The sequence below is a fragment of the Schistocerca nitens genome, chromosome 5 (assembly GCF_023898315.1).
Source record: "Schistocerca nitens isolate TAMUIC-IGC-003100 chromosome 5, iqSchNite1.1, whole genome shotgun sequence".
Lineage (NCBI taxonomy): Eukaryota > Metazoa > Arthropoda > Insecta > Orthoptera > Acrididae > Schistocerca > Schistocerca nitens.
Window position 1 is genome coordinate 182,030,964 of NC_064618.1, and position 19,949 is coordinate 182,050,912.

Genomic DNA, 19,949 nt, shown 5'->3' on the forward strand with positions numbered 1-19,949 from the left:
AGCAGGTTATCTCTTGTAGAACGTATGTGGCTTCCATCTCCTTTTTGGACATTATTTCATAAAACGTAGCATGCATTTGTTATGGCAATTGCAGATTGTCCTTGAAAATCCCTTGAGCGATGAAATATTGTCCATTTATTTGCGAGTGCCAAAAGTGCATTATATAAACCATCTAGTCAGAGACAGTTGGTAGGTAGAGGTTCTTGTATTGTTTGTTAACTCCATCCTCCATAAGGAAGAATTGAATCATCAGATGTACCAAATGCTCATCTGCGACAGTGGCGCATGGCAACGATGCTCCCTTCTTTGGTATGGGGCGTCTAACGCCTTGATGACTTAAGAGGGTGTGAAGTGTATGTGCAAACTCGCCACTTCTCTTACACAGGTTGACTTACTTGGGAATGCGCAGCTGATCTTCTCTGGATAGCCAGCTTCTGGAATCTCTATAAACTTCTTCTCCGAAGAATGATGCTAGTCACAGTAACCCTTCTCTCTCTCTCTCTCTCTCTCTCTCTCTCTCTCTCTCTCTCTTTGTGAAATAATGAGGTACTCGACGAATACTTTTCAACAACTATCGGTACTTGAATTTCCACAAAGAACAAAATTCACACTTCTCACATAAACAATTGACTTCTTGTAAGTCACTTGTCGCCTCACATTAGAAACAGTTAAGTTACAATTACAACAGAGTTGTCTTGATAACCACGACTGTATTACACAGGAATCATACACGTCTTGCCTTTAAGGGGTTCAAGTTAAAAGTAACTTATGTCTTCTCAACTCAAACGTTCTTTTGTCACTAACAATAGTCACAGTTACAAAACAGCACAGAATAACACAGAAGTTCCTTGGTGCTGCTGTGTGCTTTCATTACGACTTCCATGGACCAACTGACTTTTCGGTGCCGTTTGATCGCTGTGTCTACCGTCTTTGTATGACAAACTTCAAACCTGCTCACACAGACGGGTGACACGCAGTAGATAGGGTTTATTTCTCCCACTCACATCTAAAATATCATGTGTCAGAGATGGTGAAAGGCCGAATGGTTCTAGAATTTATGCCAAAATCCTCGAAGCACTACAGGTTTTCCACCGACTTTCATAATTTTTTTATTATAAAGATTTCTATGCAAAATTGATCAGTATCTGTGTATGTGAATTTATTATATGGAGTGAATAAACAAAGTAAGAAGACAGAAAAACCATTTTTTATAATTATAGTAAAGTACATTTGTTATCAGAAAAAAATTATAACACATTCCACATCAATTTCTCTTGACTGATCTGTTGGTACTGACCATCAGCTGGCTGCTCAACGTTGCAGCTGCGTAGTGCGTTACAGCCCATACTGCTGAGGCTGTTTGCCTAGAAGCATTTTTGTTTCATTTGTTACGCTGTAAATCAGGTAAAGCTTGGTGGACTCGAAGGTAGGTTTCAGCATTGCAGTGCTTTACTAGGCATTGTGGTGTACTCCTCTGAAGAGACTTATACAGCCAGTTACAGTGGGATCTACATTTCAGCATGTAGTTGGAAATATGGTGCAACTTGACTTAGAATTAATGTTATTGTTAAAAGTAAAAGAGTGATATGTAACAGAGAAAATAGTAAGACCAACCGAGATTGCGCCCTAAGCCTAAGTTTGGTTGCTTGGAAACCACTGAGCCACAAAGGCACATTTCTGAACAAACCACTAATAAGTTATTTATTAAACAGAAGCTGCACTGAGCCAAGGGAACCAAAACTGATTCTGTACAAGAAATAACCAAAGAAAATGTGGTGGCATTATTTGTCACTTATTTAATTTTCATGTAATTTATTAATGAAAAAATTTTAGTTATCTATTTATTTGAATAATTATCCAGATAGAAATGTTCTTGTAACACCTCCATCTGCTTATGAGCCTGCAGTGGCTTGAAAACATGTTCATGTTTCAACAAACAGTAAAAAAAGCTACTGGTTGCAGATTTATTACAAGATAAATCACCAGTTTAAATCATAGCCACAGTTAGTCATCCACAATGGATATATAGCAATCCATTTGAGTAATACCCATCTCCTCTCATTACTACATCTTATGCTTACTTTCTCTTTCTGTTCATATTATCAAGTATGTAATAAACTGGAATTGTTGTAGGATTTCTCATATAACTAATTTTAGTTTACTTATATTTTCAAAAATTGATGTACTTTAGTTTTTGTTTGAAATGTTTTTCCTGTGACATTTGCAGCAATTCTTTTTGTCTTTTTCAGGGGAATTGTAAACACTGCCACTGGAGTATCACCCAATAAAACATTATCTCTTCATTCACCACTGACTATCGCTGAAAACAAAGACAGTCACTCTGTTTTTGAACACAGGAAAAATATAATGGATAAGAATGAAGTTGCAGAGTGTCCAGTACTTCCAGTCAATAACAGCTATCGTACCAGTACTCCAAGAAATGGTCAGGATAGTAATAGCATTGAGAGAGATTTCACTCAGAAGAGTGATGCTCAACGTGACATAATTCACCAAGGTGAAGAAAGAATTGCAGCAAATGCAGAAGTGTTGCAGACACCACAGCCTTTACTAAGAAATAATGAAAAGAGAGATTATGGCAAAAGATCGGATATCAAACCTTCATTGCAACACGGAGAAAATGTGTTGGCTAGTGAAAATGTGAAAGGGAGGATTTTGGCAGATGCAGAAGTGTCTGGGAACTTGCCTTCACCACTGTTAGGAATCAATAATACAGGAAAGCAAAATACTTTACATGATCAAATTCAAAATAATTACATGCAGAATGAGACAGCGAAGCAATCTGGCAGTCAGAAACGTAATGCTCGAGGTAACAAAACAAGCACGTCTCCTGGCTTTGGCGATGTTAATAGAACACACAGTAGTGAAAACCAGAATAGACCTCATAACAGTTATGGCCAAAATGAAGCTGGTTGGAAGAGTAATGATCATAATCAAGGGAATCGTAACAGTTATGGACATAATGAACCTGGCAAGGGTCGTAACAGCTATGGGCAGAATGAAGCCAGTAAAAGGAATGAACACAGTCAAGGAAATCGAAAACATGGTGGTGATAAAAATGGTGATAGAAATAAAATGCAAAACAGAAACATCCATCAGAAGAATATTAAGTCACACAGTCAGCACAGACCTAATCATTCCGAACAAGACCTAGGAAGGCAGAAAAAGGATGTAGAGGTATGTTTTATTAGACTAAACATTTGCTCTTCTCCGACTCTCCCACAAATAGTTCATTAAATAATAGGTCAGAAAGAAATTTTTGTCAGTGAGACAAACTGTGGTCTACATACCAGCCGCCAAGATGGGGTCCGCCTCTGTTTTATATGGATTATGATTATATCTGTGTATCTGCTGGCATCTCTCTTTCTCAATTTTTCATTTTTCTTACTTTCACCTGCAGTACTCATTTTCCCTCTTAGCATTTTTTTTATTCATTTCCAGCCACTTCCCATAATCACTATCCTGAAACCAGTGTCTGAATCCTTTCCTGCATTTACTCTTCTGACCCATTAATTGCAGAAAGTTTTCACTGTCCAGTGCCACTTATACATTTTGAACTATTTTCAAATCTTAGAAATTTGTGCTAGAGTGGTATTCAAATCCAAATCCAAATCTGAGAGGGCATGTGGGTAAGACTCTGGACAATCAGGATTCAAATCCATATTAATGGACTGAAAAGTACAAACTTCTATTTTGTGTTATGGTTATAATAGAGGGAAACATTCCACGTAGGAAAAATATATCTAAAAACAAAGATGATGTGACTTACCAATGAAAGTGCTGGCAGGTCGACAGACACACAAACAAACACAAACATACAATATTTTGTGTCATTTATTATCGAAATATGAGTCATTGATAAAACATGCAGCATGATCTTGACATTATGAATGGGGGAGAAGCTGCTACTTCCATAGTCATAATGGAAAATGTGGTCACTGTTGACTAAATATAGCAAGGTTACAAGTTTCTTTTGCTACAGATATAATTTACTTGCATTTGATGTGCTTTCCCTTTATCAGGGTGTATACGCACTGGGAAAACCCCAGGAATTCTTTCATTTGGGAGAAAACTGGGAAAAACACAGGAATTTTTTAGAATTTTGGGAATTTTTCATTTTAATTTTGAATTAAATTTTTCTAATTTTGGTTGGTAAGAACTGACACTCTAACGAAGAATTTTACTGTATCCTTCTACTGCAGAAGTAAAACATAATGGGAGAAAAAACCAAAATACAGTCCACACACAAGTGTCTGCCAGCAGCAAAATGTGTCAAATGCTTTAGGACAGAGACTATGCAATACGTAATAACAAACTGCTTCCGAATACCTTGTTGTCACAACTATTCACATTAGGTTCGCTTGAGCAGTTGCCAGTGGGCTGAAGCACATACGCAGTTGAGTCATGTATGAGCAGTACCTTTTTCCGCTTCTGGCTGTTAGCTGCTTCAGCAGTAGCAACAAGCATCTAGATGATACCCAGAAAATTTTTTCTGCCACTCCCAGGCTACCAGATTCGCTCATGTGCTGGGCTGTCTGAGTTGTAGTGGGGAGGGGTTAGTCTCCATGAGACCCATGTTTACGTTCAGTGCTTTTGCTGTTTCCTCTTTGTTTATAGTTCTCACATCAGATGAAAACAAAATGGATTTCTGTGGCCGGGAGCTATCAAGTAAATTAAAATATATTCACATAATTACAGAAGGCTAAAATATGTTATTAGTTTGTTTCCCGATTTTTATTCCATTTCCTCATTTTTGGCAATCGAGCATTAATCGCCTTGCAGAACAATGAATTTATTTTTGTTGGTTTGTTAAAGAAATTTGGCTTTCTCTTTTCCGCGGAGTCTGCCAGTTTATTTGAAGCAAAGTGTTTCATTCTGCACTGTTGACTAGTTTCATTGTTTGCTGAATTTCAAGTGCATGTTTCCATTTTCTGGCACATACGACATTATGCCATCATAAAGAACCGAACATGAGAGAATACAGTACTGGTACTCCAAGAAAATTTGCATCCTGTAAACCACACTGAGGAGCTTAATATCAGGTTGAGGTCTGTTTTGTTGTGAATGTGGACATACGAATACACACTTCAAGCTGCATTATGCATTTTAGTATGGTTTATGGCATTCTGATGCTCGCGGAGTATCCTTTGATGCCCTGTTTCTTTTATGACGTGATGTAATACCTCTTAATGCTATATACGTACAAACGTATGCATTTCTTATATCACTAAAGCTGCACATGTTCAATAATGCCTGTTTTCTGGCGCGCTCTGGCAATTGCTGAACTGAACTTACTTTTACAAGTCATGGGGAAAATATGGCAAACGGTGGTTTGAAGAGTGTTACTTTCAAAATAAATTTCCTTATATGCGAGATGTATTACGTTAAGTGTCAAAATGTGTGATGAATTGCTTAATTCACAAAGTGCTTCTCTAATTTAAAACTTAACACTTTGGGGTTCAGCCATTTAGAACAATTTGAAGCCCAGAAGAACAGACATTTATGTCATTCCAGAATGAGATTTTCACTCTGCAGCGGAGTGTGCGCTGATATGAAACTTCCTGGCAGATTAAAACTGTGTGCCCGACCGAGACTCGAACTCGGGACCTTTGCCTTTCGCGGGCAAGTGCTCTACCAGTTTGGAAGGTAGGAGACGAGGTACTGGCAGAAGTAAGGCTGTGAGTACCGGGCGTGAGTCGTGCTTCGGTAGCTCAGTTGGTAGAGCACTTGCCCGCGAAAGGCAAAGGTCCCGAGTTCGAGTCTCGGTCGGGCACACAGTTTTAATCTGCCAGGAAGTTTCATTTATGTCATTATTTAAAAGTTTACTGCCACATTGTGTGGTGCATCTTAAAATGCAACACACCCAAAAAAAGAACCAATATTATGTATGAAAGCTTAGCTTTTCCTGTCAATTTTTAATCTTCAAGACTTAACATTATATGTGAAATGATAGCTTTTCATGCAGCTGTACTGTGTGTATTAATTTAAACCGTTAACTTTTCCTATTTGTGTGTTCGCGCTACTTAACAATGATGTTGCTATCGGTTGACTACATCACGTGTCTTGTGCTCTGAATATCTGTTGTCATCAGCTGGCAAGATCATGTGACATGAGCTGTGATTGGCATACAAAAGTGCATCGCAATCTCGATTTTAATGCTTCGGAAACTAATTTGCTGTGTTGTTTGGAATTCACTTTCATAATATGAAAATATGCAGAATACATGTTGCTGCACATCAAAGATCTTTCTGAAACACAATTTTTTTCTGATTTCATTTTCTAAAGTGCCGGGAAGTTCTACCATTTGAAGTATTAAGTTTTATAGTTCCAAGGGAATGTATACTGTAACTTAACATGGAAAAGATGTATTTTCACCAGGGAAAAGCATATTTTTAATCGGGAAATCAGCGATTTTTTTTCCTTGTCCACATATATACCCTGCTTTTTCTCTCTTCATTTTGTGGTGGCTGTCCTATACGAACTAGGGTACTTTGCAAGTAATTTGCCACAGAGTTGACGGATCAAGAGGCACATATTAAATGAAGGTTAGGTATATACGTCTTAATATAATCACGTTAAAGAGATAGCAAGATGAAATGTTGTACTTTTGATGGTGAACATAACCTACCTAGATGTTTCAGCCTTAAGTTTTTGTAGAATGTGGAACAAGGGGAAGGCCACAGATCAGTAACGGAAAGGTAGAAATTCAATTTTTGTGTTTATTGAATCATAGATACAAAAGAAGGTTGAGGTAGCCTTCAGTGTCTGAAAACAGCCCATCCACAATGCTGGATTGCCCATTAGTAATCGCCTATCCTTCATAGGGTTTTGAGTTTATAAAATAATAATACAAAAAAATGAATAAAAAGTTTGTCCAGCTCGCAGAGAGTCCCGATAGGTAAAAAGTGCTCACAGAGCAGACTGTGTGCTCGCAAAATTTTGGTGATTTAGTCCAGTTTTGGTGCACACGATTTTTGGCGTAGATGACTACATTGTTTCATGATGCGACCTTGTTCTTCCGTGCAGTAATTGTTCTGTGCGCATCTGAGTCCAGGACAATGAAAGTCAGAACATGCTACCAGCTAAGGTGGTGGCAAACTTCTCTGCCAATCTTTATGACAGATCCAAAGCCAAACAGACAAGGGGTGAGATTGCCTAAGAAGTGGTCTTGCGAATGTCTCTCTTAGTTTTATTTCCTAGGTGGTGTGTCTTGGTCAGTAAATCGTAGTCCACACAGGGGTGGCTCTGCTGATCTCTCATACTGCTTTTTATGTTGTGGGACAGGGGTGACATAAAGGCTCTTAGCTTGGTTATTCTAAAGTGGTGCCACTCGAGGACTTCCTCCACACCATGTGGCTACATACAAACCAAATCTTAGCCAAATGGCTCTTTTTCCTTTGAGAGCCCACACATCTTAGGACATTCTCAGTATATGCTTATCAGATATTAAAATTATTTGACCTTATTATCTGATGGTCATATGCTTCAGTGACACATTGGTGGGTCAAGAATCTGTAGCAGAATGTGAGTTTATAAGGGGAAATTTGTACAGTTAGTTTTTCCCCTTCTGTCGGAATCTGATTGGATTGTATATCAGTTGAATAATTCAGTACTCTTTCTTTGTAAGGGCTGGATGAAATCATTACTAGGACCACTCCATGTGTGTAAAGAAAAATTGATAAATTTTGCACGCACACACACACACACACACACACACACACACACACACACACACACACACACACACACACTCTCTCTCTCTCTCTCTCTCTCTCTCTCTCTCTCTCTCTCTCTCTCTCTCTCTCTCTTCAAAATCATGCTTGTTATTTGCAACTGATAACAAACTGTTGACTGTTGCTATCTGGTGTGGTACTGTTAATACAGTCCTCCTCTGTGTAGCCAGAACATGGTGTATACACCCCAAGATCCATGAAATCTGGAAAAAACCCGGAAATTTTTTCATCCACAAAAGAACTGGGAAAAACCTAGGAATCTTCCATTGTTTTAGTTTTGAGTTTTATTTTTGTAATTTTGACTGTTAAGATCTGATACTGTAACAAAGAATTTTACTGTATGCCGCTACTGTAGAATAATACTGTAGCAATAAAACATTAACAAGAGAAAAATAATAATAGTAATAATAAAACTTAAGTTGAAAAGGAAATTCGCCATTACAACACAACACAGTGTACACATAAGCATCTGTCAGCAGCAGAATGAGTCAAAGACGAGGACTATGCAATACTCCATAACAAAAAACTGATCCCAATGAGTGTGACATCACAAATGTTTAATTAGGTTTGTTGGAGCAGTTGCCATCAGGTTCATGCCCATACGCAGTTCAGTCGGGTATGGGTATACCTTCTCCGCTTCTGGCTACTTGAAGTGTGGCTGTTAGCTGTATCAGCAGTAGCAATGTGCAGCCAGATGCTACCCAGAAAAAGTTTTGCTGCCACGTCCAAGTTGCCACATCTGCGAATGTGCAGAACAGTCTGAGTTGGGAGGGGGGTAGTGTCTACGTGACCCGTGTTTACGTTTATATGATTTTAGTGCTTCCTCTTCGTGTATAGCTCTCATGTCAGATGGAAACAAAACGTATTTCTGTGGCCGGGGAGATACCAAGGTAATTAAAATACATTCATATAATTACAGTAAGCTAAAATATGTTACTAGTTTGTTTCCTGATTTTATTTTATTTCCACATTTTTTGGCAGTCAAACATTGATCTCCTTGCAGAACAATGAAGCTATTTTTGTTGCTTTGCTACAGAAATTTGCCTTTTAATACTCTCTTCTGCAGAGACAGTCTGTTTATTTGAAACAAAGTGTTTCATTCTACACTATTGACTAGTTTCAAGTGTTTTTTGAATTTCAGGTGCATGTTTTCATCTTCTGGCACGTATGACATTATTACCAACCATGAGATAATGCAAGAAAATGTCCATCCCGAAAACCACACTGAAAAGCTTAATATCAGGTTGGGGCCTAGTTCTTCGCTAATCTGGACATAGAAATTTGTATTTTAAACAGATTTACGTATTTTAAAATGGTTTACGAAATTCCAATGCTCTTGGAGTATCCTGTGATGTCCTGTCTCCTTGTGACATTATGTAAGATTTAATGCTTCATACATATGAGCATGAGGGCTTCCTACTTCATCGTAGCAGCGCATCTGCAGTAACACCTGTTTTCTGGCGCTCTCTGCACCTGCTGAAATGAATTATAAGAAGTTACGGAAAATATTGCGAATGGTGGTTCGCAAGGTGAATTACGTTACTTGTTAGAATATGCTTTGAATTTCTTACACCACAGAGTGTTTGACTCTCATTTAAAGCTTTACACTTTGAGAACAAGCCACTGAAAAGAATTTAGAACCCATAAGGCCAGATATTTATGTTGTTATGTAAAATTTTAGTGGCACGTTTGTGTGATGTATCTTAATGTGAAACACACACAAAAAAACCAATATTACATATGAAAACTTAGCTTTCCTTGTAGCTACTCTGTGTACTCCTATATTAATTTAAAGTATCAACTTTTCTTATTTGTGTGTTCGCGTTACTTCACAGTGATGTTGCTATTGGCTGACTGCATCAAGTGTCATATGCTCTGAATATCTGCTACCATCGCATGACAAGATCACATGACATGAGCTATGATTGGCCTACAAAAATGCTTTGTAGTCTTGTTTTCAATGTGCTGTGTTGGGTGGAATTCGAGTACAGGTACATTTGAAAAACGAAAATATGCGGTGTATATGTTGTATATTAAGCCTTATAAACATTATTGGTTCCGCTACTTACCGCCTCCCCCCTCTGCACCTTCTCTCCTGCCCTCCGTCTAAACTGCAACACTTCACTGTCCGCCACACCCACCATACTATCCCTCCCCCCTCCCCACCCCAGTGTGTGTGTGTGTGTGTGTGTGTGTGTGTGTGTGTGTGTGTCTACTGCTGACAAAGGCCTTAATGGCCGAAAGCTATGATGGTGTGAATCTTTTTATTGTGTCTTATCACGACTCAGCACCTCCGCTATATGGTGAGTAGCAACTTTCCTTCTCTTGTATTGTTGCATTCCATCCTGGATTTTCCATTGTTTGATTATTGGTTCAATGGATTGATAAGTTTTACAGTTTCAAGGGAAAATATACTGTCACTTAATGTGGGAAAAGTACATTTGTAACCGGGAAATCTGGGAATTTTTTTCCTTGTCCACGTATACACCCTGTAGAAACAGGCAATATAATGTGAAATTTGCTAATAATAGTAGCTACAAATTGAGATCATCCTCCACTTGTAATTTATAAATATATGGGTTATTGTGAAGAACACAGTATTGAAGTGCAGACTTTCGGGCTGCTATGACATTCTGCATCTACAAACCTCACTTAAGTGCCTGGAAGAGGGTTTTGGTGGCTGTGTGAGGCCTGAATAACACGAAGTGAAGTTGCATAGTGGTGAAGGGGCTAGACATGTATTTGGGAATAGTGAGGTTAAAAATCCCAGTCCAGTCATACAGAATTAAATTTTATGCAGTTTCCTTAATCACTTAAATGCTCAAATGGCTTATCTCTGTTCACCTTAAATTATGCTTCATGCCTATGAACCCCATCCTCAAGATTCAACATAAACTCTCAATCTCCTTTACGAAGCAACAAGAGAAGTGATTTTTTTTTGTAGACTTATAAATAATGTACTAAATTAGCATAATTAAACTGGTTTGAGAAGGGCTGAAGTCTTTGGAGTTAATTGAGTAAACAATGGATTTACAGATATTTCCTTAGTGAATGCTACAATTATTGTACTTTTTAAATGGCGGTTTGTAAAGCGTATCTGTACTAACAGGAGGATATTATGGGCTTAGGTTTTCCTCATACTTAGATTTGAAGGTCAGTGCATGAGCACTAATTTTCCAAAGTGGTGAGATGTACTTCCTAAAAGAAAAAATTGCCTTTGACGTTTTGAAGATTTGTTAGTGCTGTTAACTAAAAAATATTTGCGTGGAGTATTTTAACATAGTGACTGGTAGTGCAGCCAGTATTTAAAAATAGTCTTTAATGTAGAAGGTTTGTAATCCTAAACATTTTTTTGACTTTTTATTATCAGATGCAAATGTTTATCAACAAATATTGAATCAAAATTTTTAAATAAAGATAAAATCTTTTATTACATGAAAATAAATTAATATTTGATACAGAAATCAAAATGCCTTATTTTAAATAAAAATTTACATTTTTCAGTAATGCTATTCAGTCTCTAAAAAATAAAAAAAAATTACTGTTAAGTCCCTATTCTACATTTTTATGCAGTCCAGAGTTAAATGCAAGATTGAGGTAAAAGCAGAATGTAATTGGTATACAGGATTAAAAATTGTAACCGCCCAAATACATTGTGTGAAAGGAAATTAAATGTATATGCAATGTTTTATACAATAATCTGTGGTAATTATTTTCATCTGCTGTTAAATAAACCACAGATGTGTAACAGCAAGTAAAAAGTCATAAAAAATTTGAAATTGGTATCCAGGTACAAGACAATCGAGCTATTTTCTGATGTGCTACGACAACAAGTTACATGTCGAAATACGCATCTGTGGGACATCTTTCTTATTTGCTCAACCAGAAAAAAAGCAGAAATTAATGAGCACGGCAAATTAACCCAAAAAGTGTGTGATACGGTGAAAGGTGTCAGAATCTAACATGTGGAGGTATGTCTCTTCCTTCTGTAGCCTATGACAGTGCAACATACTCCGCTAACATGAGCGCAGTGACCTGTAGTGTATTACGTGCAAACTTTTCCATGTTCATTGTGTTGAGTAGTTGTAGTGGAGTGTTCTGCGGTATTGCCAGTATGTGCCGTTTGTATTTCAAACTCATCTCTTTTTGTATTGTAAATGCAGCAGGTTTCGAGAAAGCATGTTTCCCTTCACCCTTGATACTTATTTATACCAGTGAACATGAAATAAGGTTAAGCCTGCTGTGATTTTAGTGTTTCTCTGTTACAGCAATCCGTTAAATTTTAACAGTTCTCTCTGCCATCATAGTGCATTAAACACCATTGAGGACTGCAACAAAGACGAACAAGCCATCACACAACTGTTCACTGAACATGTCCTGTTAACTGTGGTGCCCCACATAGCAAATGGAGTAGCCTATGTTGACTGCAGTTGATAGAGGCACGATACGTTCTGGCTCTGTTGACACGCTTCAGGCAGAACTACTATAAGTAAAATTATTGTTATTTTTGAGGTGAACTAGAAATGAAAGAACCCTCAAAACTGTGTGTGCAAGGTATAATTTTTTGGCATTAGTGTGTTGGGAAATGGCTCAGTTACCCCATACATCATTAGCAAAGGTGATAGTCTTTTCAGTTAGTACCCTACAGTATTACCTATGGCAAAACCCACTTTTCGTAATAGGCCTATTATATGACATAATTTTGAAATTTCTTTGTTTATGGATTTGTGATTGTCAGTTGAGGTTACAACTGTTGGTAAAATTGCTATGTAGGAGGAGGAGAACGAAATTTTCGCACAGACTTTGATTTACAGCTTCTGTGCCCACTACTTCATAATCCAATACTACAAGAATTTCGAATGTTTAGTAGGCTGTCTATATACGTGTGTGTGTGTGTGTGTGTGTGTGTGTGTGTGTGTGTGTGTGTGTGTGTGAAGTGATTGCTCTGGCTGTTGGGTGATGTATCAGGTCACCAGTCAATTAGACCTCACTAGCTGGAATAGCCAACGTTTCTTTGATGTTGACCAAGCATATTCTTTTAGAGTCAGTGTTTAAATTTAAAAGATTAATGACTGATTTTTTTGCTAAATACAGTTCTTTGGAAATAGATGCAAAAAGACAAGACTGAGTTATAAGTGGCACAAGGAAAGGTTACAGTTTTGAACCCCCCCCCCCCCCCCACACACACACACACCCCCACACACCCCTACAGTCTCAGGCAACTGAAACTGTGATTTGCGCGAGTGTGCGCATGCCTGTGTGCGTATGTCTGTCTATTGTTGACACAAAGGCCTTGACAGCCGAAAGCTGTAATTGAGTTGTTTTTGTTGTGCCTATCTGCCCCTCAATGTCTCTGCTATGTGGTGAGTGACAACCATAATATTACTTTTCAAAAGTACTAAAGTTTTTCTCAATGATGTCAATGGTTGGTTGAACAGGTATGTTAGTATATAGGTTCGTAATATCTAATGAAAAAAATTTAGTATCTTTGTTGCACTGCAGGTCTTTGATTTTACTGATAAGATTTTGACTGTTGACGACAGAATAATTATTTTGAAAAACAAAGGACTTTTTATTTTTTTGTGAAGAAACCTTGCTAACATATTATATGCACTGTTCATGCTGTTCACAATCGAACAAATCGGATGGTGATTGTTACGTACTTTCAACTGGGAATACAATTTTGGGGCCTGTAGATTCATTTTAATGAGCTGTTTTTTATGAAATGGTTTGAGCAAATGCATAGTGCTGTTCACGGCTAGCCTAATTTCTTTTTGTATCATGGGGTTTGGGCCCTCACCTAGCTCCGATCACTCCAGGCAAATGCCGGGATGGTTCCTCTGAAAGGGCACGGCCGACTTCCTTCCCAATCCTTCCCTAATCCGATGAGACCGATGACCACGCTGTCTGGTCTCCTTCCCCAAACCAACCAACCAACCTAGCTCCGAAACATTGTTCTCCTCAAAAAATTGTAAAGTTTTAGGCACATATTCTTTCTGAGTAGCAGTGATTACAGCATTCCCTTTGTCACACTTCATTATAAGGGCATTGTTTGCTTTTAGTTTGACATAAATATTTTTAATCAGTTTCTTATCACAATCACATTGACAGGAGTTTTTAACTGCATGTTTCTCAAGAATACTACATACATCATGAGCTACTCTCGTTTGTCGAGAAGCATCCACTTTGACTCTATCAAGGCCTGTTTTAAGATCTACAATCATAGTTTCTACGGCATTTTTATGTGACAGGTTAGGCATTACGTTATATTTAAGTTCTTTTTCCAACAAGATAGTTTCTTCAGGTGTAAAATCTATTTCAGTCTTATTCAGAATTCTGTTGAAAAATTTATGCTCAGACCTTTGAAAACTACTAACAGGCTTTTCTGCAGGTAAAAAGCTCTTAAGGTTAGCCAGTTTCTTCTCATGTCTTTTTGCAATACAATTCTTACAGGTACATAACCATCCTTAATAAAATCCCAAAATGGGTGTATTTGAAAATTAAAATGTAAGTGAAAAAATTTAGTGAGCTCAAGTTATGAAACATAGGTCTCTTCTTTTAATTGGTCCTTTTCTGTATAAAGCACGGAGTTTGTCAGAAATAATTTTCTTAACTAGGCACTGAAAAGTTTTTGGATCCTTCATGCACTGTCTGATGTTAAAATGGGAGTTAATGTAACTTGGCAAAAGTCCATTTTCTTCACAATGCTTACTAAAATTAATAGCCCTGCAGTTTTCTTCTTATGTCTTTGTATTTTGATACAACCTTAGACACCTGGGCTGGTAGAAATCTTACAGTTTTGAACATGGCTGTTATTCAGCAACCGTATGCTAGTTTCAACATAGGATTAAACAGCCAATAGGATGCACATAAACGTGCAAACCTATGTCAATGTAGCTACCATTTCATAATTGATTAAAAATGTTAATGTCAAACTAAAAGAAATCAATGCCTTTTGTAATGAAGTGTGACAAGGGAATGCTGCTGTAATCATTGCTACTCAGAACGAATGTGTGTGTAAAACTTAACATTTTTTGAGGAGAGTAATGTTTCGGAGCGAGTTGAGTGTCCAAACCCTATGATACAAAAAGAAATTAGGGTAGCGTTAACAGCGCTATGCACTTGATCAAACCATTTCATAAAAAAAACAGCTTATTAATATGAATCCACAGGCCCCAAAATTGTATTCCCAGTTTAAAGTACATAAGTCACCATCCGATATGTTCGATTGTGAACAGCATGAACAGTCCATATGAGCAAGGTTTCTTCACGAAAAAATGAGAAATCCTTTGTTTTTAAAAATAATATTCTGTCGTCAATAGTCAAAATGAAGTCAGTAAAGTCAAAGACCTGCAGTGCGACCAAGATAATAAATTATTTTCATTAGATATTACGAACCTGTGTACTAATGTACCTGTTCAAACAACCATTGACATTGTTGAGAAAAACTTTCAGTACTTTTAAAAAAGATATTTTTAGGAGCAAATCACTGATAGAAAAGATATTTTTAGGAGCAAATCACTGACCTGGTTTGTTTACTAGGAGTAGTAGTAAAATACAACTATTTGTTTTCAATGATAAATTATAGCATCAGCCTGATAGCCGGGCAATGGGTAAGCCACTGGCAGGCATCTTGTTCAGTATTTTCTTTCATTGATTCACTGGAAGAGAGATTCTTCAAGAATTTTTCAGTTGCTCATCTTGGTATTTTGTCTTATGCTCAGTACATAGATGACATTTTGATAATACACAGTAGTTCCTGGGAAGGAATTCTGCATTTGTTTGAAATTTGTGATAGTTTCACGAAAAAATTAGCTTTACTTGTGAGTCAGAAAATAATGATCGTCAGCTTAGCTAATTGGACCGCAGTAGTGCTATTGATGACGGCGCTTTCTTTCAGTATTTTTCGAAAAGCCACTAATACAAATCAAATTCTACCCACTAGTTCAGTGCAGCCTCATTTCCAAAAGGAAGCATTTTTCCATTCAGCCATTCATTGTGGAATATCTGTGCCTTTTTCACCTGACAAGCTTAATGAAGAGGTGAACATAAAAACTATTGTAGTTAATAAGGACTGTGATCCCACATTAGTTGACAAGATCTTCTAAGTTAAAACTGATGCTAAAGTGGCCACTTTACGCAGCAGTGCTATTCCTGACAGTAATGAGTATAAAAATGCTTTCTTGATACCATTTCTAGGCTCTATTTAGCATAAAATTCCTCATCTTCTGATTAAAAAAATATGAATTCAGAGTTCCCTTTTCCATGAACAATAACTTGCAAAAAGTCTCATCAGCAGTCTCAAGTCCACAGTTGCTCCAATGTGTGCTCAGGAGTGTGTAAAACCACTTGTTATGTGTGTCCCATTTATTATATAGGATAAACTGGAATGTCTTTCAGTGTCAGGTACAAGGAACATTTGTTGGGAAAAAGAGGCTCTAATGTACACAGTTCCACTTTTGCTGATTGTCTGCTAATTTCCGAACACAAACCAAAACACGTTAAACAAATTTCTATTTTATGTAGAGAAAAGAAGGATCATAGGCTCGATGAACTTGAAGAGCGGGAGGACTTAGTGTATTTCTAATAACGATGGCCTCATCCTCATTGAACAGTTACAACTACATAACATAAATTTTTTCAGCAGTTGCACTCCACTGCTCGCAGAATTTTGATTCCTCTATTTTTACTATACTTCGCGAGCTTCTGGATTCAAAACATTATTTTACTGTAATCTATGATATGGATATAATAGAGGGAAACATTCCACGTGGGAAAAATATATCTAAAAACAAAGATGATGTGACTTACCAAATGAAAGCGCTGGCAGGTCGATAGACACACAAACAAACACAAACATACACACAAAATTCAAGCTTTCGCAACCAACAGTTGCTTCATCAGGAAAGAGGGAAGGAGAGGGAAAGACGAAAGGATGTGGATTTTAAGGGAGAGGGTAAGGAGTCATTCCAATCCCGGGAACGGAAAGACTTACCTTAGGGGGAAAAAAGGACAGGTATACACTCGCACACACACCCATATGATATGGGTGTGTGTGCGAGTGTATACCTGTTCCCATATCCTTACCCTCTCTCTTAAAACCCACATCCTTTCGTCTTTCCCTCTCCTTCCCTCTTTCCTGATGAAGCAACCGTTGGTTGCGAAAGCTTGAATTTTGTGTGTATGTTTGTGTTTGTTTGTGTGTCTATCGACCTGCCAGTGCTTTCGTTTGGTAAGTCACATCATCTTTGTTTTTAGATATATTTTACTCTAATCTCTTAGATACGGGCTGCTGATGTTAACTTCGTGCAAATATTTTCTGCATTGTACAGCTGTTCGTAAGATTATTTCTATGTCCTTCTGTCCTTTACTTAATAGTAATTTCTGTAAAACCTAACAGATGGCTCTGTTACACTTAATTTGACTACTCTGTATTTTCAGAAAGACATTAAGCTCTCTATATTTTTTTTAAATTAATTTTTTTTTCTTTTTTTCTTCAAGTATTTGTGTTATAATGTTTCAAATTGGCACACGTTACTGTCCGCGCTTGTTAGGTGGTGCAACTCGTATTGTATTCATGGCAGCATTGTAAGCCACTGTGCCGATCAGTCTTATGTTGATCCCAGTTGGGCACTTGTAGCAAAGGCTAGAATATTATATTTTACTTTTGACAGGAGAATAGCTGCTCGAAATTCTGATTACTGCTTTTTAGCAATGATTGTGCATCATAAAAATTGTAATCTTTGTTAACGTGTTTTTGGTCATTTCTCATTTGTTATGTTTAGCTTGCAAGATTTAGCGAGATTTATTCTGCTGAAGCTACCACTAGTATGTGTCAAAACCTAGATCAATGTCCCTACCATTTATGTGCAACCTGTTGGCTGTTTAATCCTATGTTAAAACGAGGAAAGGTGGAGGCTGGGCCCCTTCATCATGTAGTGGCTCGGTCTGGAACACTTGGGGTCTACTGTCCTATTTTTCCATTACTACCGCATGATAGCAGTGATTGCAAGATGAAACTAAACATTGTAAGTTGGTTGGGAAATGCCGATCATCCATTATGTCAGCACTTCCCTGTCTGCACTGTAATGGCCTAAAATTTCCGTTAACTCCACCACCACCCGTGGCGTGAAGCCTCTGTTTCTTGTGCCACTTAATAACTCGTTCAGTCACATTATATGTCGGTAGGAAGAAAACTGATGAAGTCAAGCGACATGTTGAGTAAGAATGTAGAATCGACATATATCTTACTAGGAAGAAACGTAAAATCGGGGAATTTTTAGCATTTATCTTGTGGGTTTTTCACAGAGGCTACAAATTTATGATCTAGAATCACAAAAAATGTAAAATCGGACAACGTAAAATCGAAGTTCTACTGTGTTTTGTATTTGATGTTTTACATTTTTGTGATTACTTGAATTTCCAATTGATTCGTAATTAAATAAATCAATATTTATTTATTAACACTTGCTTTTTAATAAAAGTAAAAAAAGAGTTGGTACTAACAGGTAGTAACTTAGCAATTACAACACACAATGTGAGCTCTGTTATCACTTTGCCATCCGCATGTCTCGTACAAATTTATTCGCTTGGCGCCGGCAGCGCTAAGTCAGATTACTTAGCTTGTCACTGACCGCTTGTCACCTTTCCGTTGATGACAAGCTTCAAACACATAACAGCAAGCTCTGTATTTCCATGTATCAATTTCTCTTTCACAGAATTTTTCAGATGACTTCTAAACTGATCTAGCACAAGATGAGAAATCTTCTTCAATAAAGTACCTTTCCTTCTCTTCCACACTCTGTTAATCCATTATTTTACACCAGCCTCGTCCATTAATCCCCTGTTATGTACGTGAACACCACCACCTAGCAGTATTTCAGGTTTTGGCATTGTTTTGTGCTTGAAAATGATCATTGGATTAAGTGTAGCACCATCAGCAAAGCATGAAAAGGCAACAGTGTAGTGCATTTTTTCTCGTCCACTTATTTTTATAGTTACGTTAAGTGTCTTTCATGGCAACAGTTCTGTTATTCAAATGTCAGAGGAGTTTTATCCATATTCATTGTTTGGCTTAGTTCCACACTGGTTTTCTTTTGATGTTGGATAATAAAGTGACCGGAAGATAATATTTTCTCTTCATACTCTTGTGGCATTTTCTGAGATGTTTTGGTTCACATGCTAAGTGCATGACGCTTAAGTAGCCCGTAGCACCAACCAACTCCATCCTTAAAGTCTGTTAATTTCCACTGTAGCACTAGCTTACATGTGTGTATTTCAATCATTTTTGTATTAGTTCCAATGTCTTTTGACAGTCTCCTTGAATCCATTTCAGCACATCGTCTACTAGTTTCAGCTACTTTGCATTCAGTCCTCTATTTGACATTTAGTCTTCCTTATTTTTTTTCCAGTTCCTTTTTACTAGCCCACGAATCGTATAGGGTTTTTTCTGCTGGTGGAGGGCCAAAATGCCACTCAGCTGCTCTGTTTCAATGTTTTTCCGCATATGCTATTACTTTAAATTTATAGCCTACATCATATGAATACCTTTTATTTTTTTCCATTACAAAAGTAGCTACTAACAAAAATATTGTACTATTACCTATAATACAAATCGCTTTCAGTGTAAGTTCACTGTCACTGTAGGCTGCAGTGATGCATCATGGGCTAGACAGTGTTCTAAGTTTCTGATTGGGGGGGGTGGGGGGGAGGGAGATTAGCAAGCTTGTGAATTCCCGCAACTCGTGTTCGTTTCATTGGTGCACTGCTGCTGCCGCCAGCTGAGTTGAATGTTGCCAGAGACAGACAGGTTTCTCGCAGCATCGAATATATGGACATTTTTAAGACAGGTGGGAATTTTAAATCAAACACTGGAAATTGTTATATTAATTTAGAGTTTAAGACACACCTGAATTTTGGAGGCAGTTTTTCGAAGAAAAAGTGTGTCCTATAGTCCATAAAATGTTTTTGTGCTTCATTATATTCTGAATATTACAAATTATTTCTTGAAAACACTGTGGCATATAGATTTTGCACAATGTAGATTGTCCGGTATCCTTTTGTTTTTCTAAAATTATACAAAGCTGTACATTATTCAATCTCCACAACAGTGTGTTGGAACCCAATAATGCTAAGCACATTTGAAAAATGTATCACTAAAACTCAATTGTTTGCCAATATTATTTTCAATCAGATGTT

The 19,949-nt window shown here is 37.4% G+C and overlaps 1 protein-coding gene across 3 annotated transcripts in view; it reads left to right on the forward strand.

The window, feature by feature from the left end:
• LOC126260186 (uncharacterized) overlaps window positions 1-19,949 on the forward strand; it is a 296,244-nt gene that overhangs the window by 52,831 nt on the left and 223,464 nt on the right. For all 3 annotated transcript variants that reach the window (XM_049957462.1, XM_049957463.1, XM_049957461.1), the window contains exon 9: window positions 2,250-3,195. In XM_049957462.1, coding sequence (XP_049813419.1) covers window positions 2,250-3,195 — 946 coding nt within the window. The remainder of the gene's footprint in view (window positions 1-2,249; window positions 3,196-19,949) is intronic.